Genomic DNA, 17,919 nt, shown 5'->3' with positions numbered 1-17,919 from the left:
ATGGATGTTTCTGTGTAAGACGTAGACCTGGTGAGAAGTGCATTCATCCAAGACACACTGTCCCTACCCAAGGTCTTGATGGACTGTTGTTTCTGGATGAGATGCTAACTTGCACTCAAGTACGTGCACTTGTTCTTTTGCCATTCTTGCAACAGGAAGGTGACGTGTTGTTCCAAGAGGATAATGCTTACACACACACACTGCCCGTGAAACTTGATGAGCTCTGCAAGATGTGCAGCAACTTCCCTGGCAAGCGTTATTTCCACGCTTGTCTCCAATCGAGCATTTGTGGACTATGATGGGACGAGAACTGACTTGTCAACCAACAACTCATACAAACCCACGTACGTAGGTCGAGCAGGCATGGTACAACATATTCCTGGACAGTATTCTCCATCTGTACAATCAATTGGATGCCAGAGTCGACACTGTTGCAACAATAAATCTTGGTGAATTGGTAACCTCTAAAAGGGTGTACTATTTTTTTTTCCTGGCTGAATATCTTTTTTTTTAAACGGAATTACCGGCTGCAACTATGCAGTAGCCATCTTCAGAACTGTTCATTCTGCTGCAATGAAAATAATTTTTATCACATCAAAATCACATGAGTCTCAATTTTTGAAGAGTTTTGTGCCTTGCTTTACTTTCCTAGCAGCATTCTTCATTCTGACAAGGGACAGGCTGTCTTCCGAGATGGTTGCTAGGTGGCAGTATGGTTTCTTCGGCGCTCACAAAGGTAATACGGTCCACCAACTTTCGTTTTGTTTGAATATGCCCTTTTGCCTGTATCTCATCCAGTTTGCCATTTTATACACCCACATTTGTGGTCTCCTTTCGATTACTGCCCAATTCATCAGGCAGACCCACAATGGAAACTTTTCACTAGAATACAAATCTGTGGCCTCTTCCCAGCACAGACTCCTGAAGACCAGAAAGCAAAGCAATTGCTGAAGACAAACCTGTAGCTGTAGAAAATTGTGTCATCTGATCACAATTCAAAATGTATATGTCCTCTAAATGGATGACTTGACCCCTGGGGCATGGCGTACCTGAACTTCACAGTACACACTGAGTACTGAAGTTTCCCATTACGAGGAATGGAGAGGGGAGTTCCTTACAAGCTCTTTCAGTGCATATTTGTCCAATGTATCATGCAGTGGAATGTATGAAGACAGTGTGATTTTAACAGTTACAATAACTTCCGTTGCAACTACTTGTATCCCCATGCTAAGAGCTAATGGAGACAAGTAGTATCTGTCACTGACGAAAACAGCCACCCCACCCTCAGCTCTTACTCCAGTAAGATCACACCTCATGTAAGAATTGTTGCTTCTTATCCCTTAGCACAAGCGTGTCAGTGACTTTTACAAAAGAGATTAGGGGGAACATTAGACAGAGACGAGCTCTCTCATCCTACGTGAGGTCATCAATGCCATCAATATCAAAATCACCATCAGAAAAGGAGACAGTTTCTCAGTCTGACGGTTTAACTGCTAATTTCCATAATTTTGATCAGCTTCTTGTCGGTCATTTTTCTTTATTTACTGCAGGTGTTGGTTGCAAGGGGAAAGGCAATGACTAATTTTTCTCTGCTATGAATTTTTTATGTGGACAACTTCTAATGCTTTTGTTGATGACTTCAGCACAGTTTCAGGGTGAGATGCAATTTTTCTCCTGACATGTATAAGAGCATGTATAAGAGCATATCCTTGTGCTCGATTCTGATATCTGAGTGTGCTGAGGCATTACTTTTGGTGAGTGGTTTCTTAATAGCTGACATATAAGTAGTAATAAATGCTAGAGGCCGCATTTCCTAAAAGCTTTTTCTTTCATCGTCATAAATGCTGCACTTTCTGCTTCACTGTCAGTGATCACCAGAGTAGTTTATACATTTTAGAGAAGACATACAAGATTCAATTGATTTTTGGACTGGGCCTCCACAACTTCCATGCACAGCTCTACTATTACATGCTACAGTAGCACGGCCAAATCTGTACTGACCCAGGTAGGATTCCACATCCGAAAACTGAGCGCTCAGTTGCACGGTACAAAGTCACAAGGTGTTAGCACCAGCAGAGGCCTCCACTCTCAGATGTGCAAACAGCCCCTCAGTTGTGCATGTTGCTGGCTGATGGTTTATAGATTCAGGTCTGGAAAGCCTCACTCTCACTCATATGTTGAGATTCAGTCTGTGTGTCTCAGAAAAGTAGTGCAGCCACTCCATTGCAAGTGTTTTCCTGTACCAGTATTCTTGAAGTAATAAAGTGTTGTGTGTGTTTTCTTGTAGTCGGAACATACTGGTGAGGAGTAGGGTGATTTTTCAAGTGTTTTGCTGTGCGATTGCTTTACGCCTTTCATTGTGGCATTTTTATTGTTGTGACATGGAAGCTCTGCTTCAAACATTGCTGTAACAACTGATGGAATTTCTTATCATCATGTAACAGGCTGTGCCAGCGTTGTTTTCTCCCGCTTCGTCTTTGGCTATGCTTTCTCCTCTGTTCCCACAGTTTCAAATGTGGCAGAATATTGGGAAGTGTACGAAAACTGTATACGGCAACATTTCCATACTTTCAACATTACAGATGCAAAGATATGCTGTGCACTGTTTTTGTAAGGGATTTCTCCCACCTCGTATCAGATGTTGCAGCATCTCGCACCATTGCAGGAATCGTCTCTGATGCCTTTGACAGTTTATGCTCACTGCTGTCTTCCTACTATCACTGCCATACGAATGCCGTGACCACTAGCGTTTAATTCTACCAATGCGAGAAACAGCCCCATTAGTATTATCATGCCTGGGATCTCTCTCTTTTGGCCTTAGTCACAAGCGCAATTTGTCACATCCTAGTCAAAAGAGTCTTGTGAGGATGTCATGGTTCGTGATGTTATAATCTGCTCCACTCCAGATAAGGAAGTCTGGAAATGGGCTCTCCAACTATACAAAGCCTTCCCTCGACAAGATGTTGTCCAGTGCCCAGTTGTATGAGGTCTCACATGCCACTGGCCGGCAGCTGGAAACACAGTGTCATGTCATGACAGTGCAGGATAGCCTGACTTTGTCACTGTGTCTGCAGAAGACGACGTATCGGAGGTGCGAGCCAGCCAATCTGGTGGCTTCCACGCATCACGTAAACAGCATTCCAGCCACCGTTATCTGTTGCATCGTGTGCATGTCATTACTACCAACACAATATTTCATAGTGTCCACAGCATTGGACTGTGTCTTAATTGTAGGAAAAAAAGGTCACATTGTGGTAATCTGCTACTAGATGGTAGAGAACACAGTGTTTGAGAATGTGAAGCTACCAGTGGTGGTGGCCAAGTGTGTGTGAGGTGTGCTCGCTTGTGTGAATGAAATGTGTTTTCTTTGCTGAGTAAGGCTTCAGCCAATAGCAGCACGTGTAAGTAGTTTCATTGTGCCTGTCTGCAACTCAATGGGTCATCTTTACAGTGAGTAGTAATCTATTCTATTCCTTACATAGTTGCTATCCCAACCTTGAGTTTCCATTGTTTGTAATCACAGAAGAGAAGAACGAGAATTCCTGATATCTATTACACAGTTGCATAACCGAGTACCACAAATCTGCTATGGAACAGCATTACAAGATTGCGCAAAGTGAACTTAAAAGATTTAGCTGACAATGGAAATGCAAAAAATTAAGATCAACAGATGATTTTTACAGATTTTTACAGAAACCTGAGTGACAAAACTACAAAATTGTCTGCATGGGTGTCTGTATACCAACAGCTTGTAACAGATATAAATTTCACATCTTCACGAGCCAAAATTAATTAAATAAAACTGAAACTTTGTTTGTTTGTGATCTAAGTTGTTATGAAACGAGAAACCAAGACACACACAAGCCGTTTAATGTTCTCCACACAACTGTGTTTCCAGCTAACAGCAGTGTATTCACCATTTCCCCACCTTCCCGCACACACAGCGTGACATGACAGGGGGAATATGCAGGCAGGTGACAGAAGAACTCTGCATGCATGGAAGTACACTGTACACATGCAGAATTCATCTACATCTACATCTACATACATACTCTGCAATTCACCATACGGTGCGTGGCGGAGGGTACCTGTTCCACTCCCAAACAGAACGAGGGAAAAATGACTGCCTATATGCCCTAATCTCTCTTATCTTATCTTTGTGGTCTTTCCGCGAAATATAAGTTGGCGGCAGTAAAACTGTACTGCAGTCAGCCTCAAATGCTGGTTCTCTAAACTTCCTCAGTAGTGATTCACGAAAAGAACGCCTCCTTTCCTCTAGAGATTCCCACCCGAGTTCCTGAAGCATTTCCGTAACACTCGCGTGATGATCAAACCTACCAGTAACAAATCTAGCAGCCCGCCTCTGAATTGCTTCTATGTCCTCCCTCAATCCGACCTCATAGGGATCCCAAACGCTCTAGCGGTACTCAAGAATAAGTTGCATTAGCCAGAGATAGCCACACATCGACGCCACGTGACGTGTGGTGGCGCCCTCTACGGTCTCCATATAAGCGGCAGCCCCAGCTCCTAGCAGCCAGTCGTCGACTCACCTCGGAAGATGTTCTCCATGGTTGAGAACGAAACGTCAGGGAGAAGAATTTCTACAGATCGACCACGGCAACTTAGCCCGGAAGTGTATACTGATAAAGTTTGTATTAGTGTTTTATAAGTGGTCTCCTTTACAGGTGAACCACATCTTCCCAAAATTCTACCAATGAACCGAAGATGACTATCCGCCTTCCCCACAACTGCCATTACATGCTTGTCCCACTTCATATCACTGTGCAATGTTACGCCCAAATATTTAATCAACGTGACTGTGTCAAGCGATACACTACTAATGGAGTATTTAAACATTACAGGATTCTTTTTCCTATTCATCTGCATTAATTTATATTTATCTATATTTAGAGTTAGCTGCCATTCTTTACACCAATCACAAATCCTGTCCAAATCATCTTGTATCCTCCTACAGTCACTCAACGACGACACCTTCCCGTAAACCACAGCATCATCAGCAAATAGCCGCACATTGCTATCCACCCTATCCAAAAGATCATTTATGTAGATAGAAAACAACAGCGGACCTACCACACTTCCCTGGGGCATTCCAGATGATACCCTCACCTCTGATGAACTCTCACCATTGAGGACAACGTACTGGGTTCTATTACTTAAGAAGTCTTCGAGCCACTCACATACTTGGGAGCCAATCCCATATGCTCGTACCTTAGTTAGGAGTCTGCAGTGGGGCACCGAGTCAAACGCTTTCCGGAAGTCAAGGAATATGGCATCCGTCTGATACCCTTCACCCATGGTTCACAAGGTATCATGTGAAAAAAGGGCGAGTTGCGTTTCGCAGGAGCAATGCTTTCTAAAGCCGTGCTGATGCATGGACAGCAACTTCTCTGTCTCAAGGAAATTCATTATATTCGAACTGAGAATATGTTCAAGAATCTTGCAACAAACCGATGTTAAGTATATTGGTCTGTAATTTTGAGGATCCGTCCTTCTACCCTTCTTAGATACAGGCGTCACCTGCGCTTTTTTCCAGTCACTTGGGGCTTTACGTTGGGCAAGAGATTCGCGATAAATGCAAGCTAAGTAAGGAGCCAATGCAGTAGAGTACTCTCTGTAAAACCGAATTGGAAACCCATCAGGACCTGGCGATTTATTTATTTTCAACCCATTCAGCTGCTTCACAACACCAGGGATGTGTATCACTACGTCCTCCATACAGGAATCTGTACGAGACTCAAATTGCGGTATGTCTGTACGATCCTCCTGCATGAAAGATTTCTCAAATGCTAAATTTAAAATTTCAGCTTTCGTTTTGCTGTCTTCCATTGCCAGGCCAGACTGATCAATGAGTGACTGGATGGAAGCCTTCGACCCACTTACCGATTTTATGTAAGACCAGAATTCCTTGGGTTTTCAGCAAGATCTTTTGCTAAGGTATGACGGTGGTAGTGGTTGAATGCTTCGCACATTGCTCTTTTTACAGCAGCACGAATCTCTACTAACTTTTGCCTGTCCTCATTCTCCCGATCTTTCTTGTACCGCGAGTGCAACTGCCTTTGCTTCCTGAGCATTCTCCGAATTGCGCTGTTAAACCACGGTGGGTCTTTTCCGTCCGTAGCCCACTTTTTCGGCACATACTGGTCCAATGCATGATTTACAATGTGTTTAAAATTTGCCCATAATTCTTCCACGTCCATCGTACCGGAAGTAAATAAAGTCGATTCATTTACTAAGTGGGATGCTAACAACTGCTTATCTGCTCTTTCTAGTAAGAATACTCTCCTAGCCTTCTTGACTGACTTAATAACTTTCATGACCATAGTTGTAATGACAACATCATGATCACTTATCCCTGTCTCAACACTGACACCATCGATAAGGTCTGGTCTGTTTGTGGCTACCAGATCTAAATTATTTCCATTAAGCATTGGCTGTCGATTTAGCTGCTCAAGACAGTTTTCGGATAATGTGTCCAAAAGTAATTCACACAACGGCTTGTCTGTACCACCTGTAATTAATCCATAGACATCCCAGTCTATACTAGGTAGGTTGAAGTCGCCTCCGACTAATATAGCATGATCCAGGTACTTCTGCGATACAGAATGTAGACTTCCTTTAAATGACTCGAACTGTCACGGTGGAACCTGGTGGCCGGTAATAACATCCCACAATTAACTATATCTCCTAGCCCTGTTAAACGTGTCCAGATAACTTCACTATCACACTCTACTTTGACCTCAATAGACACAATATTTTTGTCAACTGCAATGAAGACGCCACCACCTACGGTGTCTAATCTGTCTTTCTGATACACGTTCCAACTCTCACTAAATATTTCAGAACTTCCTATCTCAGGGTTCAGCCAGGTCTCAGTCACAAGAATAATTTGCGTGCCACACACTTCCTGGAGGGCAGTAAATTCAGGAACTTTATTCCGAACACTCTGAAAATTTACTGCTAATATCTTGATAGCTGAAGTGTCTTTACACTGAGCACGTCCTGATATCCCTGCCTGCACGTCGACTGGTGAGTGTTCATCAGAACACCTTGCACTACTGCCTAGCCTAAAAAAAAAAACATGTGCACGCCACAAGTACTCTGCTACCCGAGTAGCCACTTCCTTTGTGTAGTGCAATTCTTGGTCGTTCCTAATTTCCACTATCAATTTAAATTAAACCAGAAGTTATACACATCTCTACATTTTTATCATTCTTCATACTTTATCATCTGAATGTTCCTTTGTGGCAGTTTTAGTTTATTAAATGTTTGTTATTACATTTCCAGAGTCTGAGAATTTTTCTGTGAATCTGCCATAAGTGATCTATGTTACAGGACCACATAAGAAAAATGCACAGAAAAGAGGTGATTTACATCTTTATCTTGCTACAAAATGAAAGGGATTCTACAACATAAAACTGATTAAATATGACTTTCATTTGTCTTTACATATTTCATACAGCAAATTGCGTGAAACTATCAGTTTCAGTTATACAATACTGCAGTTATCAATACGTTACTGTATTACTAGCTGAGTACCCAGTGTTGCCAGGTATGCACTTATTCCAATCTTCTATTAGTCCATCTCCTCCTCCCCCTCTCACTGTCCCTCTCTTCCTCTCTCCTTTCTCTGTCCAATTCCTCCTCTCGCCGGTCTCTGTCAACTTCCCCATCCCCCTCTCTCTGTCCATCTGCTCCTCGCTCCCTCCAAGTGTTCATCATCTCCTTCCCCTTTTCTCTCTCCATGTTATAAAATCCAACACAATAACAGGTTTGTGGTTTTTACACCCACAGTATTTCTTTCTATATTGCAATCATTATGTGTACCAAATTTGGTTGAAATCATTCCAGGAGCTCTTGACCAGTGCCTTTGCTCACGTTCACACATGTCAAATACATGTCACACATATTTGTAGACACAATTCACTTGTATCTCTGCTTAATTTTACCCTGCAGGTTCATTTTCATGCAGCTCCATGTTTATTAACGTACAGTATGAACTATGTATCATATAAAGACATAATTTTGTTGGTACTGGTATGCCACATGCTGAAGTTTGACTGCATGAACGGCAAAAATGTAGTAAGCAGTGAACTTTCCTCTTTCATCATTTTTCTGCGCCTTGCCAGTGAGAAAAAGTTTTGTGAAAGTTTGAAATAATGTGTAAAGTTTCATGCAAGTCACTAAGTGCTCTCATTCTGAAATACTGGATGAATAAAGTATGGGTCTACACTACTTTTCCACCCTCACACCTTTGATAGGTAAGTGTGTACAAAGTTTGATTGAAATCAGTGCAATTGTTTAGGAGGAGATGTGGAATATACATTCATATATTTTTAAAATATGTATGGATTATTTCACAAGTTAACTCGCATTTTAATGTGTGTGTGTGTGTGTGTGTGTGTGTCAGAGACAGAGAGAAATGGAGGAGGGAGAGGGAGGGAGGGAGAGAGCATGGCGCGGGAGGGGGGAGAGAGCATGGCGCGCGGGAGGGGGGAGAGAGCATGGCGCGCGGGAGGGGGGAGAGAGCATGGCGCGCGGGAGGGAGGAGAGAGCATGGCGCGCGGGAGGGAGGAGAGAGCATGGCGCGCGGGAGGGAGGAGAGAGCATGGCGCGCGGGAGGGAGGAGAGAGCATGGCGCGCGGGAGGGAGGAGAGAGCATGGCGCGCGGGAGGGAGGAGAGAGCATGGCGCGCGGGAGGGAGGAGAGAGCATGGCGCGCGGGAGGGAGGAGAGAGCATGGCGCGCGGGAGGGAGGAGAGAGCACGGCGCGCGGGAGGGAGGAGAGAGCACGGCGCGCGGGAGGGAGGAGAGGGCACGGCGCGCGGGAGGGAGGAGAGGGCACGGCGCGCGGGAGGGAGGAGAGGGCACGGCGCGCGGGAGGGAGGAGAGGGCACGGCGCGCGGGAGGGAGGAGAGGGCACGGCGCGCGGGAGGGAGGAGAGGGCACGGCGCGCGGGAGGGAGGAGAGGGCACGGCGCGCGGGAGGGAGGAGAGGGCACGGCGCGCGGGAGGGAGGAGAGAGCATGGCGCGCGGGAGGGAGGAGAGAGCATGGCGCGCGGGAGGGAGGAGAGAGCATGGCGCGCGGGAGGGAGGAGAGAGCATGGCACGGGAGGGAGGAGAGAGCATGGCGCGGGAGGGAGGAGAGAGCATGGCGCGGGAGGGAGGAGAGAGCATGGCGCGGGAGGGAGGAGAGAGCATGGCGCGGGAGGGAGAAGGAAAGGGAGGTCGTGAAGGAAGGGCGTAGAGGGCAGTCGGGGAGGGTTGGACTGGGCGGCGAGGGGAGGGTTGGCCTGGATGGGGAGGTGTGGGGAGGACTGGCTGGGAGGAGGGGACAGGTCAGGAGGGGGAGGGGGAGAGTAGTTATAATTTACCTGATGTGAACTGACTGCTGAAGAGACAGAGCTTTCACTGACTGAACTCTCTCGCCGCCGGATCCTCGGAGGCAGGGGCGGCGGCAGCCGAGGGCTCGGCACTGGAGCTGCAGTGCAGGAGGGGGAGGAACTCTGCATCTGAGTGCCGGACTGAGGTATCTGCTGCATGCTGGAGTGACTGTGTCCTTGAAGAGAAAAAGACGGGCTCGTGCCACCAGTATTTGCAGGAGACGTAGCTGGAGACGCAGATGCAGAAGCTGTTGCCGAAGTTGAAGCTGGTACCAGACTGGGATAACTTGGGGCTGGTGTTGAAGATATGGGGCCAGGAGACTGGTTGCCAGAACTTCCAAAAGAAGGAGCAGCTGTAAATATGAAATATTATTCATGTAATTATTAACTACTCTTCAAACATTTAGTAACAATCAAAATGGCACCCAAATTTCAATATTATTCATGACAGTAAATACAATTTCGCATACAATACTTGCTAATTCGACCAGAAATATTGTGATGAATTATGATAGTGTTTTTTTGCAATCACTTTTCCTGATAATTTAGGACCTCATCAAGAAATCCACCACAAAGTTCACAGTTTGCAATTCCAGATGTAAATTTTATAGAAAGTATGTCGCACTGAATGAAAGAAGCTGGGTGAGATATATAATTTATGTTATATACAAATAGGGCAACAAATTGCAAATTCTCAGTTTGTATGTTTATTCAGTGAAATAGCTAGTGATCTGCCACTATTCAGTTACACAACACGCATGAAGATAGAACTTTTTAATTTGGAGAGAGCTTTTAACAATAAAAGTCAAAGTGAAGAACGTGTTACAAGAAATTGCCAGATGAGAAAAAATTTCACGGATTAAAAATAAAATCGAAGTTTCTAACATTGTTCTCCTTTCTCCTGCATGTTTCATTAAGGGTGAAATATTACTTTGTAACACATAAAGGTAATATCAGTTCTTAAAAGATTGGATTCTCATTCTAGTTTTCAACAATTAATATTTTATGACTAATTGTATTAACATAGCAGTATTGCTGTATACACAGCGCAAGAGGTACACGGCAATACCACGAGATGCTATCACCACACAGGTGTATCAGTCATCACACGCACTCTCTGTTTCAATCAGCAATCTCCAGATGGCGCTCACTAAGTGGGACTACCTTTTGCTTCTGTCTCATGTCCATAATTGCATAACATTTGTCTGCTTGTAGTGTTTTCAGCCACTACAAACGGCACTGTCAACCATGGACTACTTTGTTTCTGCCAAGTATGTGAACGTATGGAGATCCTTCTGCCAACAGGCATAAAAAACAATGCATTGCCAACAGTCAACTCAGTTGCCACTGCTTGCTCTGTTTGTACAGTTCCTGCAGTTTAAGTTCCATCAGTTCCACCCAGAAGACAAGTTCCTACAATGCAGTCGCCATTTATGAAACAATACGAACAGTTAATTAAGAGTGTCTGCATAATATTTTCAGTCACAGTTATTAAATTACCGCCTGTCAACAGACAGCAAAGTTACAGGTACTAGGTAGTTACTAGGTACAGGACTTCAAAAGCCGTGCACCAAAATTTTAAGTACAACTGAATATCATCTCTGCTTATAAATGTTTTCGATTATTTATCATCGTATTGCCATATTTCTGTTCTACTGCCACCTCTCGAGCAAATGTATAATTAAATATAACTAGCATGCATAGTGCCACCTTCTATAGGACTGTAAATTGGGTATCTGACAGATCTTGCACCTGGGCTTTCCACAGGAGTATGACCCGTGTGGCAAGAGGTCCAGAGAGGGTGAGGAGTAAGGACAAATTAGGATATTACATAGACTAGGTGGGAAATGGGATACCAATTTTAGGAGGGATGGGAAGGATTGTGAGTAGGATGTTCCTTACTTTTGGACATGGAGATAAATACTCAAAGCTCTGGTGAAGGATACAGTTTGGTTGTTCCAGCCTGCAATGATACTGAGTGATGAAGGAGTGTGCCTTTACAGCTAGTTGCTGTGTGTGGTAACAGGGTGCTGCTGACGATTTGCAAGTGTTTAAGGAGACCAGACAGCTACGTCAGCAGTCTCCTATTCATCCCCCAAGACAAAAGCACATCGATTAAATTCTGTGTGCTGGTAGAGAAAGTGTCCTAAATGTTTGTGTATCGTGTACCCAAGCAGAACATGGGAACCGGCTCAGTATACATCTAGTGGGATGTGGGAATCCACCTAAAAACCAAATCTAGGCTGGCCAGCACACAGAGCCCTCATCAAAATGCCGGACCGATCCGATGCCCACATAAGTAGGCGGCCGTAAAAAAAAAGACACACACACACACACACACACACACACACACACACACACACACGGCTACCAGGGCAGTTGGGGGCAGGGTTAGGGGTGTGTGAGGATATGGTGTGGGAAATGTGTTTGTAAAGTAGGTCATGTAGGCAGATGCCTTCCAGAAGGTGTCTCAGCCCTGCATACATATCATCTCAGACCTGGATAGACATCACAAAAATATCATCAATGGAGCTAAAGAGACTAGATGTTTGGGTAGCTCAGAAGGTTTCCTCTAGGTGGCCCACATACAGGCCAACATAAGAGGTAATCGTTAGAGTGCCCTTAGATAAGGCATAGATCTGTTTGTATATCTTCTCCTCATAAGTTAAGTATGAAAATAATCAATTATTGACAGTAAAACGTAAATGGACAGAAAAAAAAAAATATCTACTCATCAAACGGCAGCAGGAGAACACACACAAAAAGGTTTAACTTTTACAAGCTTTCAGTGTCAGTGGCTCCTTCCTCTGACAGAAGAGGTGAAAAGAAAGGAAATGGGGCAAAGGAAATGGACTGGAGAGATTTAGGGAAAAAGGTACAGTTAAGAAAGTCACTGAGAACTCTGGGTCTCTCCTCCTCATCCCGTCTGGTAAGCCTCCCCTGGCCCAGGGTTCTAGGTGAACTTTCTGAACTGTACCACTTTCCCTAAACCTCTTCAGTTCTTTTCTTTCACCCCTCTTCTTTCCCTTTCAACTCTTCTGCCAAAATCAGAAGCCACTGGCTCCAAAAGCTTGTAAAAGTTAAACCTTTTTATGTGTGTGTTCTCTTGCCACAGCTCGACGAGTATATTTTTTATCTATCATTTACATTGTATTGTCAAAAAATAAGTAGTTATGCACGAGACTGTAGGTGATATATGTATAAGGAATGAGGCAGTGGGTTTGAAATCAAGACGTCAGTTAAAGTACTGTTTGAGAGGGGTCATTGCTGTACCAGTGGGGATCTTGACATGAAGGGAATTGCTGTACACATATCACTCGGTATGATCCTGGACTTTAACAACCGAACCATATTCTCAGTCAGGGCTTCGAAGGCTATTGTCGTGCTCGACAATAAGGAACACACAATCCTTCCCATCCCTCTCAAAGTAGTATTCCAACACCCAACCTTATCTATGCTGTATCCTGGTCTACCCTTACTCTGCACCTCCTTGATCATACCTTTGCGGGAAACCCCAGTATGAGAACCAACCAATTCAACCACTCGGCCCATCCCACTCCAGACCCATCACAGGCTTATCCTGTGCTATCGGAGGCAGAGGCCACCTGTGAAGGCAGTTATGTTTTAACAGCTCTGCCGCAATTCTTGCACAGCACTGTGTGTGGGCACGAGCACCAACAAGCTTTTCAAACAAACTGTCACTGTCAAAGGGTGGTCAAGACCAGAACACGCCATCGAGCACAGTGGCCTCTTCACCACTCGTGCATCCAGATCCTTCTCCTCAACACCAGCTCTCCCAAAATGTGTAGATGGGAGTTGTCCCTGCAACACATGCTGTTTTTCCATAATCCTCCAGGCCTGTATCGCTGTTAGACTTTTGCCCAAGACCCACCTCCACTCCTGCCCCAGGACCTTCACCATTTCTGATGCGCATACTGCTTTTCTCCCCATTGTACTCGCTGCCTCTGCCTTCCACATTTCTATTCTCGCAACTATCGTCTCTTCGTCCTCACCACCAGCCACTCTTCCCCAACCCCATCTGTCAGACACAATCACCAATCCAATCGAGCTACAGTGTCGGCACTATGTAGTCAGCCAGGACAATGTATCCGTAAGTTTTGTGTACTCTTACTCACAAAGTGATTCATTTCAAAGTATTCTGTCTTTATGTGCCTTTCAACAACTCAATTCCTCTATTATTCATTGGGTCCTTACATTTACTCCTCAAATTATAAACCTTTACCTTGGACACTCTTACTATCCATATTGCAGGCCATAAGGTAACATATTTCATAAGCATCATAAATTGTACAGTTAAAGACTGATTGAGGCCTAATATCCTGTAAAACTGGCAATATTTTTTTAAAGTACAGCTAGTTCCCAATTATGCTGATGTGTGTCATCCTGTTCGTGGATTATCTTAATATAATTTGCAGATTAAAAGATAAAAGTAAAAAATTAAGCCTGAAGTATTCTGCTACATTTAGAACAAATACCTTTGTTTAGAATACACAATTAAGCATGTGACTCACATTCACTTCCCCGTCCCTGTGTCTGACATGGCCAACATATTTTCTCCATCATCTCTCATTTCACATTCAGCTAAATATGGAGGCACTGCCCTCTTAACACATATGCTGGCAATTTTCTCTAAGTGCACTTGTCTCGCCCTTACCCTGGGAGCTAAAGGTTAATAATTTCTACTCAGGTTTCACACAAGTAACATGTGAGTAATGCAGTGCACTTTCAAAGTGACATTTACTTGTTATGTCTCTAATAAAATATACTGTTACAGCTGCATACTGCATTCCCGAACATTTACCTGTATTTGGGATTATCTGTGCTTTTTAGTTATCCATGCAGTCTTGGATTGGCATTAACTTGGATAATCTGGAGCTTGCTGTATTGTGAACACAATATATTGAGCGGAATTTTCTTCTCTGGTCATCTAAATTATATAATGAAATAGCCATAGAACAGTCATTTGTACAATAAGTGTGTGTTCATTCAGATATGTAAGCTACTCATGACAGCACAGGCTGGTTGTTCATGACATTACATGGGAGTCAGTCACATTACCAATACTGCAGTACTTCTTGTAAAAACACAGGACACTTGCAATTGAGTGTGTGACTGAGCGAGTTACGCATTATTAACTCGAACCAAGAACCCTTTAAAAACACACTAGAAAATCTGGTTTATGTCATTTCTAGGATTTCATTTGATGAAAAGGCACTCAAGGTTGTGAAAGAAATACCTGAATATTACAAAACTGATTACAATGATTGCTGAGTTCGAAGGTACAGTAGAAAGACCGATAAGTGAGAGCATGATGGTAAGATTTGGATGGAAACCTTTCAACATTTATTTTTGTATTTTACCGAGCTAATTTGTTTTTGAGATTATTTACGATAATATGGACAGGAGCAGAGAACTCACCTTGCCCAATCATAATGTTTGCGAAAACAGAGAAGTCGGCAGCTGAGGATGCAGGTGTTGGTACATGGTGTGGAGGTGTATGTGGAGCCGAGCAGGTGTGTGGTGTTCGTGGGGTGGTTGTTTCTTCTCCATCCTCTGGCAAGCGGTTTGTGGAAGGAAACAGATGACGCTCTCCCAAAGAAGGCAATGGGCCAGGAGGATGACTGCGACCAGGGAGGTTGCGTGGTTTAATACCAGGTGATTTAAGATTCAAATCTGGCCATTTTCGAGACTGAAACAAATGAACACAAAAATAATCCTCTCTCTCTCTCTCTCTCTCTCTATCTCTCTCTCTCTCTGACTGACACACACACACACACACACACACACACACACACACACACCCCGCACAGAGTGACAGACAGACAGTACTGATAAGGCAGGTTGCAATTAGATTTTCTGTAAAGACTTAAAGACTATTTCCATTTATGGTGCAGAATTGATACCCTATAACACCATTTTTACGTTCTCGGAATTGAAGTTTTCTTGCCCTTTCTGACATTTTTTACCAGTCCCATCAAATTTCCTATGCCCACAATGTTAATTTGCACCTGATTTTGCATCAACATATTTATAATTTTCCCGTGATTTATGCATTACGAAAATGTGTTTGTGGACAGAAAATTGTGCTGACATGATGTTGGCCGTCCAGTAGTGTTTACAAATATGATGTCGTTAAGTTTCTTCACACCAGGGCACTCTACGCAGTGGATTTGAAACGGTAAGTGCTTAAGAAGTGTTGGAACAATTTGTGCCCTATCTCCTGCCGCTGCCAAGCTCTACTTGGCGTGGTGGCTGATGGGAGTAACTAGGTTCTTTCGAATAAGGTATCATGACCAATCACAGCCATTTTCAAACATTCTCTACTGTGCAAAAACAGATCCGTGATTGTTGTGATCATCGTGAGACCTTTGTCGAATGACAGCTGCAGGCTTTCAAAAACATCGATTATGACATATGAAATTGAGTCAAACGTTCCTACTTCCCAGACAGTTATCAGTTCCAGTTACATCAGCGGTTTTTATTATATAATAAACTTTCATTATATAATAAACAAGTCCTTGACAAGTCTTCTGATGCATTATGTACATATATCATACATAAAGTGCAAGTGGTATGCTATACATAACTTTTACAGCTTAAAACGTTATTTCCCACATTTTACATTTTCCCGCATTTTACGCCATTTTTTGGAAGTCCCTTGAAAAGCGTAAAAGTGGAGTTTCACTGTAACTATATTTTCAAACTATGGGTAAATTGTAATATAAACAAGTAATACATGGAACAGATAGCCATCGTCCAAACACTGAAATCCACCAACAACAGTCAATTTTTCTTTCAACTCATTCCATTTTTTTAAAATTAAATGCTGTTGAAAGCAAGCACTGACAGGTGCATATTACTGAACTGTTAGCCAGGACCCAGTCCCACATACTGTTCCTGCATTTTTGCTCAGCTATGGAGTGATCCCACCCCCTCAAATTACCCATTTCTGGCCACAATCCCTCCTTCCACAATGACCTTTATCTGGTCAGATTACATACTTGCCAATCTAGTCCTGAAAAACCACAAAAATCACACCCAAACTGCCTTGCAACACCACTTCTCTAACCATAAAATTTTACTGCTTTGCAATCCCAAATTCCTGCATTAAATTTCTCACACTGAAATACTAACCCCCCAGGAACTACAGCAACATTCAGAACATCTCAAAAAAATTCTCCAATTCCACCTGTTCACCTCCTACTGCAGCCTTTGATTATACAACTATCCGCCACCTCTACAACAGACTACAAACCTCCCTCGAAAGACCTTCTCTCCTCCTACTAGCCCCTCCAATGGGAACATTTTCACCACGAATGCTAGCAATAACACCCAACCCAAACCAATACTGAAACCTGCCTGACTCCATTCACAACTCCATTCAACCTCCATTCAACCACGATACACCCCCACTGCTCCCAAATCACTCCCTCAAACCTTGCCTCACCATCACTCAAACTCTTAACATGGAAACCAACCATAATACACCGGCAGGAAAAACTGAAACCTACCAGCTGAAAACTGCTCCTGATCCAACAAAGGTTCCACTACTGTGGTTTTGAACTGCTGGGATTATATGGCAGAAGGACTCTGCCAGCTGTCAGATTCATCCACCTGCAAACCCTGCCACAGTGACCCCATTCCAGAAATCCAGCAGTATCTGCAGTCCCTCCTCAAATCCTTAGGCCTAACTCAGAACTTACCCCCCCCTCTCTCTCTCCCCCCCCTCCCCCTCCTCTCATCTCTACTACTCCCAAAACTCCTATTGCACTGCCTTCTAAAGTCTATAATCCCAACCACTCAGGATGACTCATTTGGGCAAATTACTGTGCCCCCGAAGTAACGATCTCCGATCTCATGGACCAACACCTTCAGCCTATGACTCTTAACCTACCCTCCTATATAAAAAAACATCAGTCATTTCCTCCATCAACTCTTCACAGTTCCTGTCCTTTACCACAAGGTGCCCTGGTATCATTGTTGATGCCAACTGCCCTCCCCTCCCCCACCTCTCCTCATTAAACCTACGAACCACAAGCAATGCCTCCACTTTGACAACTGTGACTCACTCCGTGTCAAGAAATCTCATCCACACAGCCAATCCACCCATGGTCATCGCATCTGTAGTGACAAGCAGTCCTCCAGATATAGCAAGTGTCTCACAGCGGCCTTCACAGACTGTAGTTACCTTCCCAACATTATAGAGAAACAGATCTCCTGCGCCTCATATCTCCAGTCACCCACCACTGCCCACACACCCATTGTCTGGCCGCAATGGAGCACACCTCTTGTGACTCAATACCACCCAGGACTGCAGTAACTGAATCATATTTGCCCCCAGGGTTTTGACTACCTCACATTGTGACCTGAAGTGCAGAATATTCTAATCACTATCCTTCCTACCACTCCCACAGAGGTATTCTGTCACCCTCCAAACCTGTGCAATATTCTTGTTCATCCCTGCTCCAACTGTGCCCCCAATCCCTTGCCTCATGGCT

At 43.9% G+C, this 17,919-nt stretch overlaps 1 protein-coding gene across 1 annotated transcript in view; it reads right to left on the bottom strand.

Moving 5' to 3' along the window:
- The window catches only part of LOC126203934 (protein son of sevenless), a 168,431-nt gene that overhangs the window by 36,956 nt on the left and 113,556 nt on the right, over positions 1–17,919 (bottom strand). Inside the window, exons 22-23 of the mRNA XM_049938330.1 lie at positions 14,840–15,110; positions 9,392–9,753 (exon numbers count right to left, since the gene is read on the bottom strand). Coding sequence (XP_049794287.1) covers positions 9,392–9,753; positions 14,840–15,110 — 633 coding nt within the window. The remainder of the gene's footprint in view (positions 1–9,391; positions 9,754–14,839; positions 15,111–17,919) is intronic.

Source organism: Schistocerca nitens, chromosome 9 (genome assembly GCF_023898315.1).
Source record: "Schistocerca nitens isolate TAMUIC-IGC-003100 chromosome 9, iqSchNite1.1, whole genome shotgun sequence".
Taxonomy (NCBI): domain Eukaryota; kingdom Metazoa; phylum Arthropoda; class Insecta; order Orthoptera; family Acrididae; genus Schistocerca; species Schistocerca nitens.
Note: the sequence above shows the minus strand (reverse complement) of the source record. Positions and strands in the feature narration are given on the sequence as shown.